Source organism: Colletotrichum aenigma, assembly GCF_013390185.1.
Source record: "Colletotrichum aenigma strain Cg56 chromosome Unknown KSG_Cg56_contig08, whole genome shotgun sequence".
Classification (NCBI taxonomy): domain Eukaryota; kingdom Fungi; phylum Ascomycota; class Sordariomycetes; order Glomerellales; family Glomerellaceae; genus Colletotrichum; species Colletotrichum aenigma.
In genome coordinates, this window is record NW_023500914.1 from 567,600 (window position 1) to 583,500 (window position 15,901).

At 55.7% G+C, this 15,901-nt stretch overlaps 4 protein-coding genes across 4 annotated transcripts; 3 read left to right on the forward strand and 1 right to left on the reverse strand.

Annotated features, from left to right (window-relative positions):
* Positions 1-1,443: 1,443 nt before the first annotated feature.
* AO-I-2 (Copper amine oxidase 1) lies at positions 1,444-3,753 on the forward strand (the record flags this gene model as incomplete). Its single annotated transcript, XM_037326961.1, has 3 exons — positions 1,444-1,778; positions 1,830-3,461; positions 3,513-3,753. 3 exons carry the CDS (start codon positions 1,444-1,446, stop codon positions 3,751-3,753), a joined length of 2,208 nt encoding a protein of 735 aa, XP_037174426.1.
* An 849-nt stretch (positions 3,754-4,602) lies between these two features.
* CGCA056_v011716 (Nicotinate-nucleotide pyrophosphorylase) lies at positions 4,603-5,587 on the forward strand (the record flags this gene model as incomplete). Its single annotated transcript, XM_037326962.1, has 2 exons — positions 4,603-5,437; positions 5,511-5,587. 2 exons carry the CDS (start codon positions 4,603-4,605, stop codon positions 5,585-5,587), a joined length of 912 nt encoding a protein of 303 aa, XP_037174757.1.
* A 2,021-nt stretch (positions 5,588-7,608) lies between these two features.
* Positions 7,609-10,070, forward strand: CGCA056_v011717 (uncharacterized protein; the record flags this gene model as incomplete). Its single annotated transcript, XM_037326963.1, has 2 exons — positions 7,609-8,165; positions 8,237-10,070. 2 exons carry the CDS (start codon positions 7,609-7,611, stop codon positions 10,068-10,070), a joined length of 2,391 nt encoding a protein of 796 aa, XP_037174429.1.
* Positions 10,071-13,722: 3,652 nt separating this feature from the next.
* Positions 13,723-15,014, reverse strand: CGCA056_v011718 (uncharacterized protein; the record flags this gene model as incomplete). Its single annotated transcript, XM_037326964.1, has 2 exons — positions 13,723-14,205; positions 14,460-15,014. The coding sequence occupies 2 exons, from the start codon at positions 15,012-15,014 to the stop codon at positions 13,723-13,725; spliced, it is 1,038 nt and encodes a 345-aa protein (XP_037174781.1).
* Between the last annotated feature and the right edge of the window lie 887 nt (positions 15,015-15,901).

Here is a 15,901-nt window from a genome sequence, read left to right on the forward strand (position 1 = left end):
TGCTTAATTCGAAGTTTGTTTTGCCGCACAAGAGACGACGGCGTACGTTCCGCCGTCGATTGTCATTTCGACAATCATCACGAACTCGGTCACGACAACTTAATCTCTACAGTAGTGCGTTCTCATTTTGAAGAGCGAGCATTTCTCTCAAACAAGTGTTTGTATACGAAACAACTCAAGCCCAAACTCTCGACCCGAGCTATCCCATCAATTCGGTGCGGCTCTTCAACAAGGCCGTCCTTGCTGTCGTCCTTGCCGTCGCGCATTCTTGAGATGTGGGTCAACAACCTTGCCTTGCCTTGCCTTGCCTTGCCTTGCCTTGCCTACACGGGTATCAAATTCAGGATCGCGGGACATGTCTCTGATCATCATATTAACGCTTTTTTTTTTTTTTTTTTTTTTTTGAAAAAGTCTCTTGGTCTCATGTGCCGAGATGTGCAACGGACGAGCGGCCTGGCGTCTGACCGGGCGGCAGCATGCAGCTTCGGTATGTCGTGTCACGGGCCAGCCTGCCGAGGTGCTTCTTGTCTACCACTTCTTGATACTCGATTGTGGAGCGGCCTCCGTCCGGATTGCAACGCTCGAGTTTGAGGGGATAACCAGCATTGCGAATTGCGACCTCGGAGGTCAGATGAATCGGATGCTTCGAACGTAGCTTAATCTTAATCTTCTTTCCCTGCAGATTGGTCATGCCATGTTGATGCACGGCTCCGACGTTGGACCGTCGTCGACGCAACTCTGTTCGGGCCGTGTGGCGGTCGTTCCCGCGACCATTGAATGTCACAGAAAACATCACTGTTGAACAATCACACAACAAACGGGATGCAACGACACAGGAAACGGGGTTTGGGTCAGACGGTGCCTTCAGTCTCTCGGCTGGCGCCCGGAGAAGTTTGTCCTCGCCTGGCCAGCTTCGCGCGCGATCCTTCGCTGCGGCACCAACAATAACCCCAAGACGCCGATGGAGGCCGCAGCCAATGGCCTTGCTGCACCGCATGGACTTTCCCAAAGCGGCATGAGATCAGCTTAGAGAGACGACAAGATCTCCAAAAATGTTGGAGAAAACTACAGCTCATGAGCGTCTGGATTGGGCATGCACGACAGCTTACCCCACCATGATGAAGCTATCATCTTGACAAGACCAATTACCCCGCCGCCATGGTCTTGAGCTGGCCGAGTTGGTTTGCATATCGCGACAAGACTATGTGAAGTCGTGCTTCCCACAGGAAGCAGCGGCATATCTGTGGTCACACGCCAAGATAACCGTCGCATACCGGAGGCGTTTGAATGGCTCGATATCACCAGACTACTGCAAGATCCCCCGCATTGCATCTCGCCCAGCCGCCCGTTGAGGTCTAGATAAGGCTGGCCGCTGCCGCTCCCTCGCCCGCCCCAGTCAGTCCGTCTCAATTCTCGAGAAAAACAATACGTGATTGTGCAGACATGGCCCTTCATCCGTTGAAAGACCTCTCCGAGGCCGAGTTCAAGCTTGCCGGCGACGTCGTGAAGAAGCTTTACACCTCTGAAGTGACGCTCTTCTTCCGCGCAATCTACCTGCAAGAACCGAAGAAAGCGGAGCTCATTCCCTTCTTGCAAGCCGAGCATGAAGGCACCCTCAGCGACAGCACGCCGCGCCCCCCACGACGGGCGCGGCTCCAGTACGATGTGATCAAGAACGGGAAGCTCCCAGAATACACAAAGTCCATCGTCGACCTCGAAACGAAGACAGAAGCCGAGCGCATCGTGGCCAAGCCTGAGTCTCAGACCGGCTACACTCCGTAAGCCCCTCTTGGAAAGCCATGTCTGCACACACTGACACGATATCAAAGCGACGAGTTTGGCGCCTTCCAAGACGCCTGCATCGCCTCTCCCCTCTTCAAAGACGCAATGTCGGAGTTCTCCCTCCCCGAGAACTTTACAGTCACGATCGACCCTTGGCCCTACGGCGGCCCAGACCCCTCGGACGGCGCCATCCCACGCACAATGCAAGGCCTCGTCTTCGCCCGCGACGCCGCCGCCGACAACCCGGACTCAAACCACTACGCCTACCCGATCCCCATCATCCCCGTTATGGACTTCACCACCAAGAAGATCGTCCGCGTCGACCGCCTCGCCACGGGCGGCAAAGACGATCCCCTGCACCCGCAACCCAGGAACACATCCGCCGACCCCAAACCGCTCTTCACGACGAAGATCACCCCGGGCGCCGAGTACGTCCCGGAACTGCTCGACATCCCCCAGCGCGCGGACCTGAAACCCATCAACATCACGCAGCCCGAGGGCGCCAGCTTCACGGTCCACAGCGACAACCTCGTCTCCTGGCAAAAGTGGCGCTTCCGTCTGGGCTTCACCCCGCGCGAGGGCGCCGTCCTGCACGACCTCTGCTACGACAACCGCCCCGTGCTCTTCCGCCTCAGCTACAGCGAGCTCACCGTCCCCTACGGCGACCCGCGGCCGCCGTTTCAGCGCAAGCAGGCCTTCGACCTCGGCGACGGCGGCTTCGGGCGCGTCGCGAACAACCTCGAGCTCGGGTGCGACTGCCTCGGCGCAATCCACTACTTCGACGCGCTGCTCGCGGACGCCGGTGGCAACCCCACGGTGGCCAAGGCGGTGGTGTGCCTGCACGAGCAGGACAACGGGATCGGCTGGAAGCACACGAACTTCCGCACGAACCGGGCGGTGGTGACGAGGTTAAGGGAGCTGGTGGTGCAGTGCGTCGTCACGCTGGCGAACTACGAGTACGTTTTCGCGTACAAGCTCGACACTGCAGGGGGGATCACACTGGAGACGCGGGCGACGGGGGTGATGAGCGTGGTAGCGATGGACGCAGGCAAGACGGAGAGCGAGTACGGGGTCGTGGTGGCGGACGGGGTGCTGGCGCAGAACCACCAGCACGTGTTCGCCGTGCGGATCGACCCGGCGGTGGACTCGTACGCGGCCGGGGACACGGAGGTCGTGGTGGAGGAGAGCGTGCCGGTGGCGATGGACGAGCGGACGAACCCGTACGGGAATTTCTACCGAGTGATGAAGCGGGAGGTGGAGCGCGCGTGCTGGGTGGACGCGGAGCCGCGGGTGAACCGGGTGGTGAAGATTCAGAACCGGCGGGTGCGGAACGCGGTGAGCGGGCGGAACGTGGCGTACAAGCTTGTGCCGAGCGCGACGCAGCTGATACTCGCGGACGAGGCGAGCCAGGTGAGTAAGAGGGCCAAGTTCGCGCGGCACCATGTATGGGTGACGGGGCACCGGGACGAGGAGCTGTGGGCGGCGGGGGAGTTTACGAACCAGAGCGTTGAGGAGGAGGGGGGCGTGTGGGATATGGTGCAGCGGGGGGACTGGTTTGGCGACAATGATGGTGATATTGGGGAGAGGAACGGAGGAGGGGAGGGGAGGAAGAGTAGTCCGGTGATCTGGAGCGTTTTCGGGCTGACGCACAATCCCCGGGTTGAGGACTGGCCTGTGATGTGAGCAGCATTTGTCCGAGTGATTTTGGTTGTTTGCTAACGTCGGAACAGGCCCGTCGAGATCCATCAGATGCACATCCGGCCTGCGGATTTCTTCACGTCGAACCCGGCGCTGGATATGCCTGGGGCGAGAAACAAGACGAGCGTGATCGTGCCGTGCTGCGGAGAGTCAGGACAGAACGGGGCAAACGGGGCAAAGGAGGGGGGTAATGTGCAGAGGGATCCGGCGGCGCATCTTCAGGGGCCGGGACCGGATGTTGATGCTGAGGATGTCGGGGCGCATACGCGATAGACGATGCAAAGTTTGAGAACGTTTGAGAGTAGAGGGGAGAGATCGGACATGGCGTGGAGGGTGATCGATGGTTGTTCTTGGATGCCATGGTGGGAGCAACCAAGGGTTGATTGCTCAGAAGCCGGCGTTGAATGGTGACGAGATGCTGGAGGTTGAAGAACTCGGCGGCGATGGCTCATTGAGAGCAGTAAACTCATATCATCTCTCCATCAATACTTCCGAATGACATTGACCAGCAAGACTCTGACTTTTGGGCCGTACGGTTGATGGAATTGCCGCGTCTAAGTGATCTTCACCCGGTGTTAGTCAAGCTGCATCCAGTGGTGATCTCTCCTGCGCAGGTCGAACCGGCACTTGATTGCAAATATTGGCCAGACTTTGCAGATACTATCGGTTCCCCAACACAATAATTGCCATAAGACCACCTTGACTAGAGCTTGTTCGCACTAAAGGTCCATCAACCAGCCTTGAACGTTGTTAGTGAGAAGACTTACACCGTCGGAAGCGGGCGCGTCGGATGCAGCACAGCTGGCGGCAATTGCACAGACGCCCCCACCGAGCTGTCACCCGCCAGCCCCACCATCGGCAGCGACCGGCAGCAGTCGGCACCGACTCAAGCCGCGGCGTCAACGTCGACGAAACTCAAACCGTGGCGACAAAGACCCCTTCCTGCTCTTCAAGATTGCCTCCCTTCCTCGCGGCGCAAACATCTCACATCGCAATTTTTAACTCCTGCTAACCTCCCCACGAGTAATTGATCCTTTGACACCGAACATCACCCACGAAATCTACACACCTACCGATCGAGCGAACGAAAACTACCCCGCAACCCCCACCACGAACCGCACAATGGAAGACGTCCCCCTCGAGCACGGCTCCCTCGAGCACCTCCTCCCGCCCTCCTGGAAGACCCTCGTCACCGCCTGGCTGGCCGAGGACACCCCCTCCTTCGACTACGGCGGCTTCGTCGTCGGCTCAGACCCACGCAAGGCCACCCTCTGGGGCAAATCCGGTGGCATCGTCGCCGGCCGCCCCTTCGTCGACGAGATCTTCCGGCAGTGCGACTGCACCGTCGAGTGGCACGTCAAAGAAGGTTCCCACATCGAGCTGCGCGGCCACGGCGGCGCGCCCAAGGGCAAGATGGCCGTGGCGACCGTCACGGGCCCGACGCGCGGGCTGCTCCTCGGCGAGCGGGTCGCGCTCAACACGCTCGCGCGGTGCTCCGGGGTGGCGAGCATGACGCGCGGGATGCTGGTGAACCTGCGCGCGGCGGGGTACCGGGGCGTGCTGGCGGGCACGCGCAAGACGACGCCGGGGTTCCGGCTGGTGGAGAAGTACGGCATGATGGTCGGCGGGGCGGACGCGCACCGGCACGACCTGAGCTCGATGATCATGCTCAAGGACAATCACGTGTGGAGCAAGGGCAGCATCACGAACGCGGTGCGGGCGGCGAAGAGCGTGGGCGGGTTCAGCTTGAAGGTGGAGGTGGAGGTGCAGAGCGAGGCGGAGGCGGACGAGGCGATTGAGGCGGGCGCGGACGTGGTGATGCTGGATAACTTCACGGGCGAGGGCGTCAAGGTTGCGGCGAGGAGTCTGAAGGAGAGGTGGGCTGGCAAGAGGCACTTTCTGGTCGAGGTCTCGGGCGGGTTGACGTTGGAGAATGTGGAGAACTACGTGTGCAATGGTGAGTCGTTGATGATGTTGAACGCTGGGGAGACATCGGGCTCGAGGGATTGTTTGGCTGACGATTTACGCAGATGTGGATATTGTTTCGACGAGCGCGATTCACCAGGGCGTACCACACGTCGACTTCTCGCTCAAGGTCGAGCACTAGGCGGGACAGAGGCCTGGACGCTGGCGGCCCTGAGGCCATCGTCCGAAGACGCGAAAAGGATTGCCAGGAGTTGCCCGGATAGAACACAGCGGGAGGTCGCGCGGTCTTTTGATACCTTGCTACTAACCTTAAAAACAAGTCAAATACAACCTCGATTGAACGCAAGCCGCGATTCTTTTGAGTTTCACGTGGGAGAGGCCTGGGATCAGGAGAAGTTGCCCTCTCAGCCTTATCTCGAGACAACATCTTTTACGGGCTGTTGGAATTGTGATGGTCCAAAATCTGCTCGATTGGAGTTCGCCAAAGAGGAGATGAAGTTGCGGTGATTTAAACTTTCCGATAGAATACGAAGTTGCCCCGCCGCGGGGTGCCGATTCGAAGCGATTAAGCAAGGGCGTTGGATTGGCTCTTCAGACGTTGCAAGTGGAGACAATGCGAGGATTGCAACTCGATGCTCAACGGACTTTCAACGGACTTCAGGACTCGAGCGGTCAGCAGCTTTTTTTGAACGCGCTCGTTGCCGGAAGTGTGAGGGATTGCCGAATGGTGGCAAGAACGGCGCGTAGGATGGCGTGACTGAACTCGGGCCATACTTGTCATAGTCTTATCTACGGTCTTTGCGGCGATAAGTCTCAACTGCCCAGATCCTACTCTTCGAAGGAATATCGAAACGAAATTTTGAACCGAAATGAGATTATCGAAGCCCGAACCCCTGCCCACGTCCAACGCGGGAAGAGAGATTCTCGAGATGGCAATTAAAGGGAGTGCATTCGGGGGAAAAGATCGTTGATCCCGTTCTTGCGTGCAATCTTGGGCTGTTCCTTCAGTGCCACCCGGTTGACGCGTTCAACCTGTCCGTCCTGCGTAGCCGTTATCACTCCTTCTATTCTGCCCAGAGCAGCCACCGGGTGCGACGTCAAGCATTGCGCCAAGAGAATTGCGTTGCCCCCCCTTCCCCCTGTTGCAGGGAGGGTCGCCTCGTGAAGGTACAATTACCACATCACATTTTCAATGAGGAAAGTTTATTAACTTCGTTGGAGGAGTAGTCCTTGCTTGCACAAAAACTCTGTTTTATTACCCCAACACCGGCAGACCACCGCCTGCACCTTGCCCTCTGGGACTGAATACATGACACTGAAGATTTTGATGAGTTCATCTCAAATAGAGAGACGGAATGGTTTGCATAGAACATTTCTATTCTTGTTGTAGAGGTGGGTGGTGGTGTGTTGGGTTGTGGCCGGCATCGTCGGAACTTCAAGTCGGAAGTCCAAACTCAAAATGTGGGACGGATTGAAGAGCCAACAGAGGTTGTCTGCAGTCCTGCACTCAAGAAAGAGACACAAAGCTCTGCAAAGAAATAACAATCGGCAGAAAAGCTGGGCGCTTCCCTCATCCAGCTGCCTGAGGAAATCTTTCCCGGCAAGTTGCCAAGACGCGGTGGACGGGGTATGAGGCGGCAGTTGTCAACCATCCCATGTATCACAACCGACTCAGCCAAAACCTTATTTCGCCTCCCACACCACTATTCCCACGCACGCGGCATCACACTTTCTAGAAGATGAGACCCCTTAATCTATCTAGTCTTGACAGGAAGCACACTTGTCGCATCAAACGATGGAAAGGCCATCCCTGCGAAAGCTGAATCGCCTCGCTATAACCCGCGCGCGCAGGACAAACCCGTTGGGCCCTTCCTCCGTGAACTCTCTTTTCTCCCCCCCTTTCCCGCACACCATGCCCTTCATCATCGAAATACAGTTTCGCTCATCCACGAACTGACCGGGTTACAACTTCCATTTCTTATTGGGTCAAGGTTTTGCTTGGCTTCTTGGTGGTGTTCGTTCCGTTGTATGTCACTGTTCACTGGGCATCCTTCTTTTGAGAAGCCGAGACAGCATCTCGAAACATAACGCCGGTGGTCTGGCATTTCAGAACACGGCCATCCCCGGATCTCACTCACCCCCTCCGGAGCGTTCACACTCCCTCAACGCCTCGGAGACACCAAAACCAAAAAGCAGTGCATCATGTTCAAGCAGAGCCCGTTGAGGGCCAGGGCCCGACCCAAGACACTCATTCTCCTGGCCGTGGCCGCTTTCCTTTTCTACACATCATGGACGGCGTACGTCCGCAACGGGCGGAATGTCGCCATCTGGCGCCACGGGCACGCGGCGACACTGGCCGAGGAGACGCCCACGAAGCCAGTCGTCCCGCTCACTGAGCCGTGGAAGCCGGAGCAGCCCAAGACGACGCCGGCGGACGCCGACGCCAAGCCGCAGGACGACGGCGAGCTACGCAAGCAGGAGGGCGACAAGAAGACGGAGGAGGACGAGAGGGTCAAGGAGTGGGAGAAGCAGCAGGACGAGCCGCAGACCGTGCCAGTGCACGACGAGGCGGAGGACAAGAAGAAGGCAGAGGAGGAAAAGCGGAAGAAGAAGATCGAGGAGGAGGCGAAGAAGCAGAAGGAAAAGGAGGAGGCGGAGGCCAAGCGGAAGAAGAAGGAGCAAGACGCGGAGGCAGCGAGGTCGCACCACGAGCAGCAGCTGCGAGACCAGTTCGCGAGGGAGTATGAGACCGCCAAGAAGTAAGTGCTGCAACTAACTCGAGCGTCATCGCTGTTTCATCAAAACGCAGACCAACTCACATTATGATCAGGCTTCCTGGCAGCGGCGCGATCTACGGAAACACGCTTGCCTCTCTGAGCCGCAAGGACGACCGCCCGGCCAAGTTCGCAAACCGCTTCAGACAGTCCGCCGCGGAGGAGCAGCCCTGGGCCGCGAACCAGCGGCCGGTGCACTTCGACCCGTACCCGGACTACAACAGCGACGAGTGGAACAAGACGCGCCGCGCCGCCTACGTGCCGTGCGTCGGCGCGCTCGGCGAGCCCGTGGAGGACCTGCTCGTCTTCAAGGGCCACCCGCGCGACTTCCCCAAGCCGGGCATGGGCGGCTTCGACATCATGGACATGGACGGCGACATCTGCTACGAGCGCGACACGCGACTGGGCCAGTACGGGCTCACGCCGCAGCTGCACGCCAAGACGGGTCTGCCGATCGACTGGGACAGCGTCAAATGGGGTGACCTGCAGACGAAGTGCGCGCAGCAGAACGCAGCTCGGTTCGGCAAGGGGAAGCCGAACGAGTACCTCATCACGGCGTACGAGGACATCGCCAGCAAGTACGGGAACGAGATGAGGAAGAGGGAGGACGGCGGAGAGCTGGATGCGCGGGAGGACGCGGCGCACGAGAGCCGGACCGCCGTGCTGCTGAGGACGTACACCGGCAAGAAGTACACCGAGAACGACAAGCAGGTGATCCGGGCGCTCGTCTCGGAGCTGTCGCTGCGTTCCGGCGGGGAGTACGAGGTGTTCCTCCTGCTGCACGTGCGCGACGACTCTGTGAACATCTTCGATGACAAGGAGCGCCAGAACATGCTGGACAAGCACATCCCCAAGGAATTCCACAGCATGACCAAGGTCTGGAACGACCAGGCCGTGTGGGACATCTACACGGCGCTGACGGACGCCGAGGAGCGGACGGTCCACCACGCGCAGTGGCTCTCTGTCCAGAAGTTCAGCATCGACCACCCGGAGTTCGATTTCATCTGGAACTGGGAAATGGACGTCCGCGTCGTCGGGCACAACTACGACTTCGTGCGGCGGCTGGAGGGCTTTGCGCGGAACCAGCCGCGCCGGGGCCTGTGGGAACGCAACGAGCGGTACTACATCCCCGGCTTCCATGGCGACTACGACACCGATTTCCGTCTGCACACGGAGCAGGCCACGCGCGGCAGCCAGGTCTGGGGCCCGCCGAAGGTATCCTTTATCAACCCCGTCGGGCCCAAGCCGCCGGTCGCGAACCCCGAAGAAGACGCGTATACGTGGGGTGTCGGGGAGGACGCCGACCTGATCACGTTGGGTCCGATCTTCAACCCGGTGAACAGCAGTTGGATCTTCGGTGATAATATTTGGGGATACAAGGATGAGGAGAACCCCGACCCCAGGACGCTCCCGCGCCGGACGACGATTGTGACGCAGTCCCGACTTTCAAAGCGTCTTTTGGATATCATGCATGTCGAGAACCTGCGCGGTAACCACATCGCGTCGGAGATGACCCCGCAGACTGTGTCTCTGCTGCACGGTTTCAAGGCTGTTTTCGCGCCGCACCCTACCTGGTTCGATCGCCCCTGGAACGGTGCGTTCCTGGACAAGTGGTTTAATTCAGGAGACATGGGCAGCGGCGGCGAGGGCAGTCCGTTCGGCTACGGACGAGAGAGGAGGTACCAAGGAACAACGTGGTACTACCGCGCAGAGCCCCCTTCCAGGTTGTACAACAACTGGATGGGCTACGTCGATACGGATATTGGCGGCAGGAACTGGGAGATTGAGCACGGCCGGCCTTGTTTGCCGCCGATGATTCTTCATCCCGTCAAGGAGGTTGAGCCGACGGAAGCTGGGTTCGCCACCCGGTTCGAGCTTAACTACGGTTAAAGGTGTGCGGGAGAAGTCAGCAGGACTGAAGACGATAGTGTACATTCTGGAGCTTCACCATTTTCATATGTGTATTTTAGATTCATGGCATGCAGCGATAATAGACGTGTGACAAACTTCAAGACCAATGTTTTGCTGTTTGGACGGATAGCGATCTAGACTAATAGCGATGACGGCGAAGACGACGACGACAGTGATGGTAACCTCAATCATGACGGCAACAGTAGCTGCGATGGTGATAATAGTAATAGAGACATCCGTAAGGACACTAAGAGAATCAAGAATAGCGACAATTTTTACCTTTAGTAGATAGGCAGGTAAGTAGTATTACACCCTGTTAACTGTAGCTTTCGCCTCAACAGCAAAATTGTAAGATGAAAGGAGTTCGCGATTGAGAGAGTGACTTTGGGCTAGACTAAACGCCTTGCCTATTGACATGAAATACAAAAGTCGAAAGCAGAATCCACCTCACTTGCCCCTCCTCCTCCCCTCTCCTCATTTCTAATTGGTTCCTATGGGCCTTGAAACGAGGTATCCTGGTCAAAGGTCCAATCCAAGAAGCTCATGTCGAGGCTTGGGGCATCAACAGTCTCCTCTTGCCCAAGCCCCAAAGCATTGTTCTGATATTCCAGCCCGTCGTGAACTCCAGTGGGATTATTCAGCCCATATTCCAATCCTCCATATTGTTGCACACTGCCCTGAGACTCAAGTGGCTCATGTGTAAGTGTGGTTGTCGGCAGAAAGAGCATATTGTCCGTAGCGCCAGATACCTGGGGCTGTTGAATGAAGCCGCATGATTCGCGAGGCACGGCAGGGTCTTGCGCCTCAGTCGGCAGACTTTCTCGTTGTCGAAAGGATCGAGATGCCTCTGCGACTGCGCTTACAATAACTTCGACAAACCGAGTGCGCATAGGAAGATCGAGGGGTACTGAAGGTTCGAAGGTCGTATGTTCGAGAAGGCAGCTCGCTTTTCGTGGAACAGCAAGCTCCATGTGCCTCTTGAATAGATTCAACGCCCTGCGTTGAAGCTTTTCCAACTCCATGTCGTCATCCTCATAATCTACACATAGTGAGAATCGGATACAGCAGCGGGCTTTGAGACTGCATGTAGGGAGCACTTACATGGACTCGGAATAAGATCGTCCAGCACACCGGGAAACAGAAGTCGGTACATGGCTCTCCGCTCCAGCTCCACATTGCCCTTGCTTCTTGTTCGGAGGGTGGCCTCTTGCTCTTTGTTGTAGCCGTCTGGAGGAGTGTGATCACTCAACGGGCAGAGCAAAGCTTGCCTAAGATGAACCTTACATTCTGTTTCGGCGTTGAAAGTCTTCAAGCAGCGAGGGCAGTGGATTGGCAGGGCATGTTGTCGTAATATGTGCTCTCTGCACTTCGGAATTAGCTGTTGACAAAAAGACTTTTGGAAGCCGGTCTCATTTACTTAACGCGGTGCATGCTTGTCCATCCCGGTCCTGCGCAAGATCGGTGTTTTTGGTGATTCTTGGGATCGTTACGATAGAAGGGACATGCGAGCTTCTTGATGACGGAGGGACTTTTCTTGCATCTGGGCCTCTTCCTGCTGGGTGGTTCTCTATCTTCTCCGTCACCACTTTCTCTCCGTCGAGAATATGAACGCTTTACGGAGTTTTGGAGGCCATCGCTGTTTTGATCGTCTTGGGCTTCTGCCGGTGGAAGTTGGCCCGAAACAGATGTGCTAGGGCATGTCGAGCCTTTATGGGATACTTGGAGTGAGGTACAACTACTACCTCTTTTGGCAAACATGAGTGTAGCTTTCAGACCTCGCATGTCCTCCAGATTGAAGGAGTTGGCAGCCATTGCAGTCATGCTTAGCTCAAACCATTGACTCATATGAATATTCCTCGAAGCCGTTCTGCAATTTTCGGTAGCGAAGTGCAATGTCGACCATTCCAGTAAGTGAAATCCTTGTATCATCTCAGGGACCAGCTGGAAGTATTCATTGAGCATGTGCCCAAGGAACATCCGCGCCGAGGAGTTCAAGTTCTGAGCAAAGATGAGAGTACAACCTGTGACGTAGGAGAAACGTGTCAACCACATCGCGGCAAACCGAAGGCAATAGAAAACCAATCCAACAGCAAAAGAAGTGGATAGGCAGAAGAGTGTGTCCGAATATATGTCTACATCAGCTGACCGAACCAGTAAGTAACCATCAACACAGGCCATCGCCATATTCCAGAGAAAGGGCCAAAGAGGTAGTGACAATTGTTTTGTCTGCAGGGTCTTGACGGGGCACTTACCACTGCCGTTCAAACATTGAAGCCGATTGAAGGACCTCGACAGGTTCGAATCAACAAAAGACATGACAGCAGTGCAAGAGAACGCAGCTGGTATGGCCAGCAGGGCGATTTTACACACGGTAATTCTTCTCTTGAGTTAATGAATGCACACAAACGTCCAGGTTTCATGGGTGACTTCCGTAGTGGACCGTGACAATATGTAGTTGGAAGATGGACATTCGAAAACGAAGCATAAGATAGAAGTTGGAGTGTGTGACAGGCTCAGCGATTTTATACGTCTGAGACTTGTGCACAAGTGAACCCCGTCCTAAGCGTGCATGTATGTGCTGTGACATGATCACCCAACATAGCATCCTGCAGCCCGACGAGATGCTGCACAGTGCAGTTGGGAATGGGGCCAATCACATTTCATGTTGAACATGTCAACCTGGCCTCGGCTAGCATTCCCCCACACGTCCGTACAGTAACGAGCAGTACTGTGCGCATGTCTGTTCATGCATGCCACAAGGAGCCAGAGACACTGGTCCAGCGAAGGGGGGGGGGTCTTTCATCGTTTTCCTCTACTGCGTAGAAAAGCCCGTCATGCGCTGTCACTGGGCACAAGTCTCGTAGCGGGCGACCCTCTTAGCCCTGACCATTTCCCCAAGACTCCCCTCCCCGCCCTCCAGTGCAAAATAACAGGGGACTGATTGTCAATCAAGGTGTGTAATGGTTGCAATAAGTTGCCCGTCACCTCCAAAGTCGAATTTCACAGAGAAGAGTCGCGATTTGAAATAGCAGATCTGCATTGCCTTGAATCCAGATTTCACGCGGTCATGGTTGGTTGTTGCATTCCCTGCCATTTACGTACTGCCCCGTCATGGTATTTAACAGCGAGTACTTAGTGGCATGTCACCCGAGACGTATCGAGAGCAGAAATGATCACTGTATCTCTTGAGGCCCCTTGTCTTGAGGTAGGTAAATTTGACACAGGGACTATCGAACTTGTACCGATGAGGATGGTATGAGAGTAGGCTTGAGAGAGGCGAAGCAAAACCACATCCGCGCGGTTTCTAGAATAACTTCCTGCCCTGCACACTCTTCCCCTTGCGTCTGTCATCGCACCTGGCCATTAAGAAGAAACATGAAAAGGAGAAGGGCAGCTGAATTGTCTTAACAAGCATATTAACGGTGGGCATATGAGCGTCGTCAGACTGTACCGTCTCGAGAACCCTTTTTTGATGGAATATCAGAGAAAAGCTGCCTCAAAGTTGCCACCAAGTCGTTATTCTAGCTCGTCTTGCAGCCAAATTGAGGAGTTGCAATCGATGGGACAACATTTCAATCCGTACTCCAATTCTTGCCCGGCTCCTTGCCTGGCTCTTTGCCGTCACCACCCCTCACTCGAAATTTGATCTGCAAACCAGCCTATCAATGACGGAAACGTAGGCGTCGTCTGACCGTACCGTCTCAGGAACCCGTATCGAGCGAATATCGGGGAAAAGCTGCTTAAATGCCTTCACCAAATCACTGCTCCAGTTCATCTCGCAGTCAAAAGCCTTTGCGAACACGTCCCCTCGCACCATCACTGCCCAACACTCCGCCAAGTACTTGTCCAGCTCCTCCCGATTATCGCGATGAAATGGATCGTGTGCGACTTTGAGTCTTCGCCGCGGCTTGTAATCAGCCAAATCCATGACCTCCGCGACGAGCTCCGTCGGCAGCCCTCTTTTCTTCAGCATTTCCTCTACGGGGAGGATATCACCATCATGCGGCATGTTTTCGACGTTGAACACATCGCGCTGGGGAATCCGCGTGTACGGAGCCAGGCCCGCCGGGCGTTCTGGAAAGCCGAGGAAGTACAGATGAGAGAGGTAGGGTAGCTATGAGTACGCGTCGCCGCCGGTCGCCTTGCTGATCATTCTCTGATACATTTTGGTTAATCGATAATCGCAGCGAGTCCAGGTCTCCAGGTGTTGGCGTAGGATCTGGAGACAGATGAAAACCAGGGTTGCGTTTTCGTGCATATGGCGCGCACTGCCTTCGTCCGCCTACATTACCTTAGGTGAGCTCAATGGGATCTTCTTTTAGAACAAGCGGGGGCCACAATACTTACGCCACATTGACATATACAAACCGTCGACCATATGTTAAAGTCGTTGTCAGGATTTGCAGCAAGGCGGAGCAGTGGCTCCATTTTGCCGTGGATGAGCAGCGTCAGTAGGAACTGCCAGCTTTTCCAGCCGGCGCCATTAACCTGTTCAAACTCATAGCAGTGGTCCACCTCCCATTGCCGTAGAAGGCCATCTGCCCGGCGCTCTCTGTAGGGAACGAGACATTTGCACGGCGGATCGGGGCGGTGGCGACAGCTGGGGTTTTTGATGAGGTGCTCATACTCAGGCAGCCGGCCGAAGAGTGGGCTGATTTCCCTGACCATCTCATCGTCGACTAGAATCTCGTCGTGGAGTGGGCTTGTGTATTCTGTTGCGTATTTGCTGCGTTCGCGGGCGGAGTGCCTGGCTATGGCTTCTGTGAAGACGCGGATGAAGTCGTTGATGCCCGCCACCAGGGCCGGCTCGGGCTCTAGGCGGGGGAAGAGGTCTTTGTGGTCCGTGGCATTGGGCTTGGCGTAGATGAAGGTGAATTTGGCAGCAAGGTCAGCCCAAGGTAAATCGGGCAGTTCGTCGGCCATTGTGATACAACGTGAGATGGGCGACGCTGCCGAAGTCAAGAGTGGCGTGGAGGTCGGATAGTGCCTGTTGTAGGATCGTGCTGACTCAATGGTTGAAGCGTGCCCAGGCTGGGCATTTTGGCCTCAGTCCCATCACGATACCAAAGTCCCTTTTGATCGACCGAAGACGGAAACTGAGATCGCTTGTCAAAATATGGCATACTTACATGTCTAGGTACATTTCGCTGATTAGGCATCAGCTTTGTACGGTGAGTAGACCGCAACTTGTAGCAAAGCCTGGTAGTATGAAGCGATTGCCAAAGAAGTCGCTGCAGAATTGAAGTTGACAATTGGAGACCACCTATGCCATTAGATATCGGGTTTTAGTACAAGATAAGGCTATTGTATATCCATTTCATAGTGTCCGATGGGAAAGTAGACCCGGCCCATGAAGAATCGCACCACATGCGGCTTCAATCCATTCAAATCAAAGACAGCAGAAAGCCCAGTCATTGTTAAAGAATTTATCTGCACTATGTGACTCAAATCGGTGCCTCATGTCTCACTGTCCAAAAGGCGCCGCTGATGAGGGATAGCCACCCCGTTTGATTGAAGCATTCCAGTGACACCCCTCTCCCTCCCATTCCTCATCCCATAGCAACGCACGTGCTAAGAAAACAAGAATAAAGCCGGTCAAATTTAAAACAAAATCAATCGCTTCCCTCTCGCGGTTTTCTCAAGATCCCATCCAGTCCCGAAGGAGACTTTGTGCGCAAGCTGGTCATAAAAAATGAATTTCGTGAAGCACATTGGTGAGAACCCGTCCTCAGACCAAATATTTAATATCAAGATACTAAGAGAACCACAGAAGACAGCCGCTTCCCCCGCGAGGATGATCGCTCGACAAT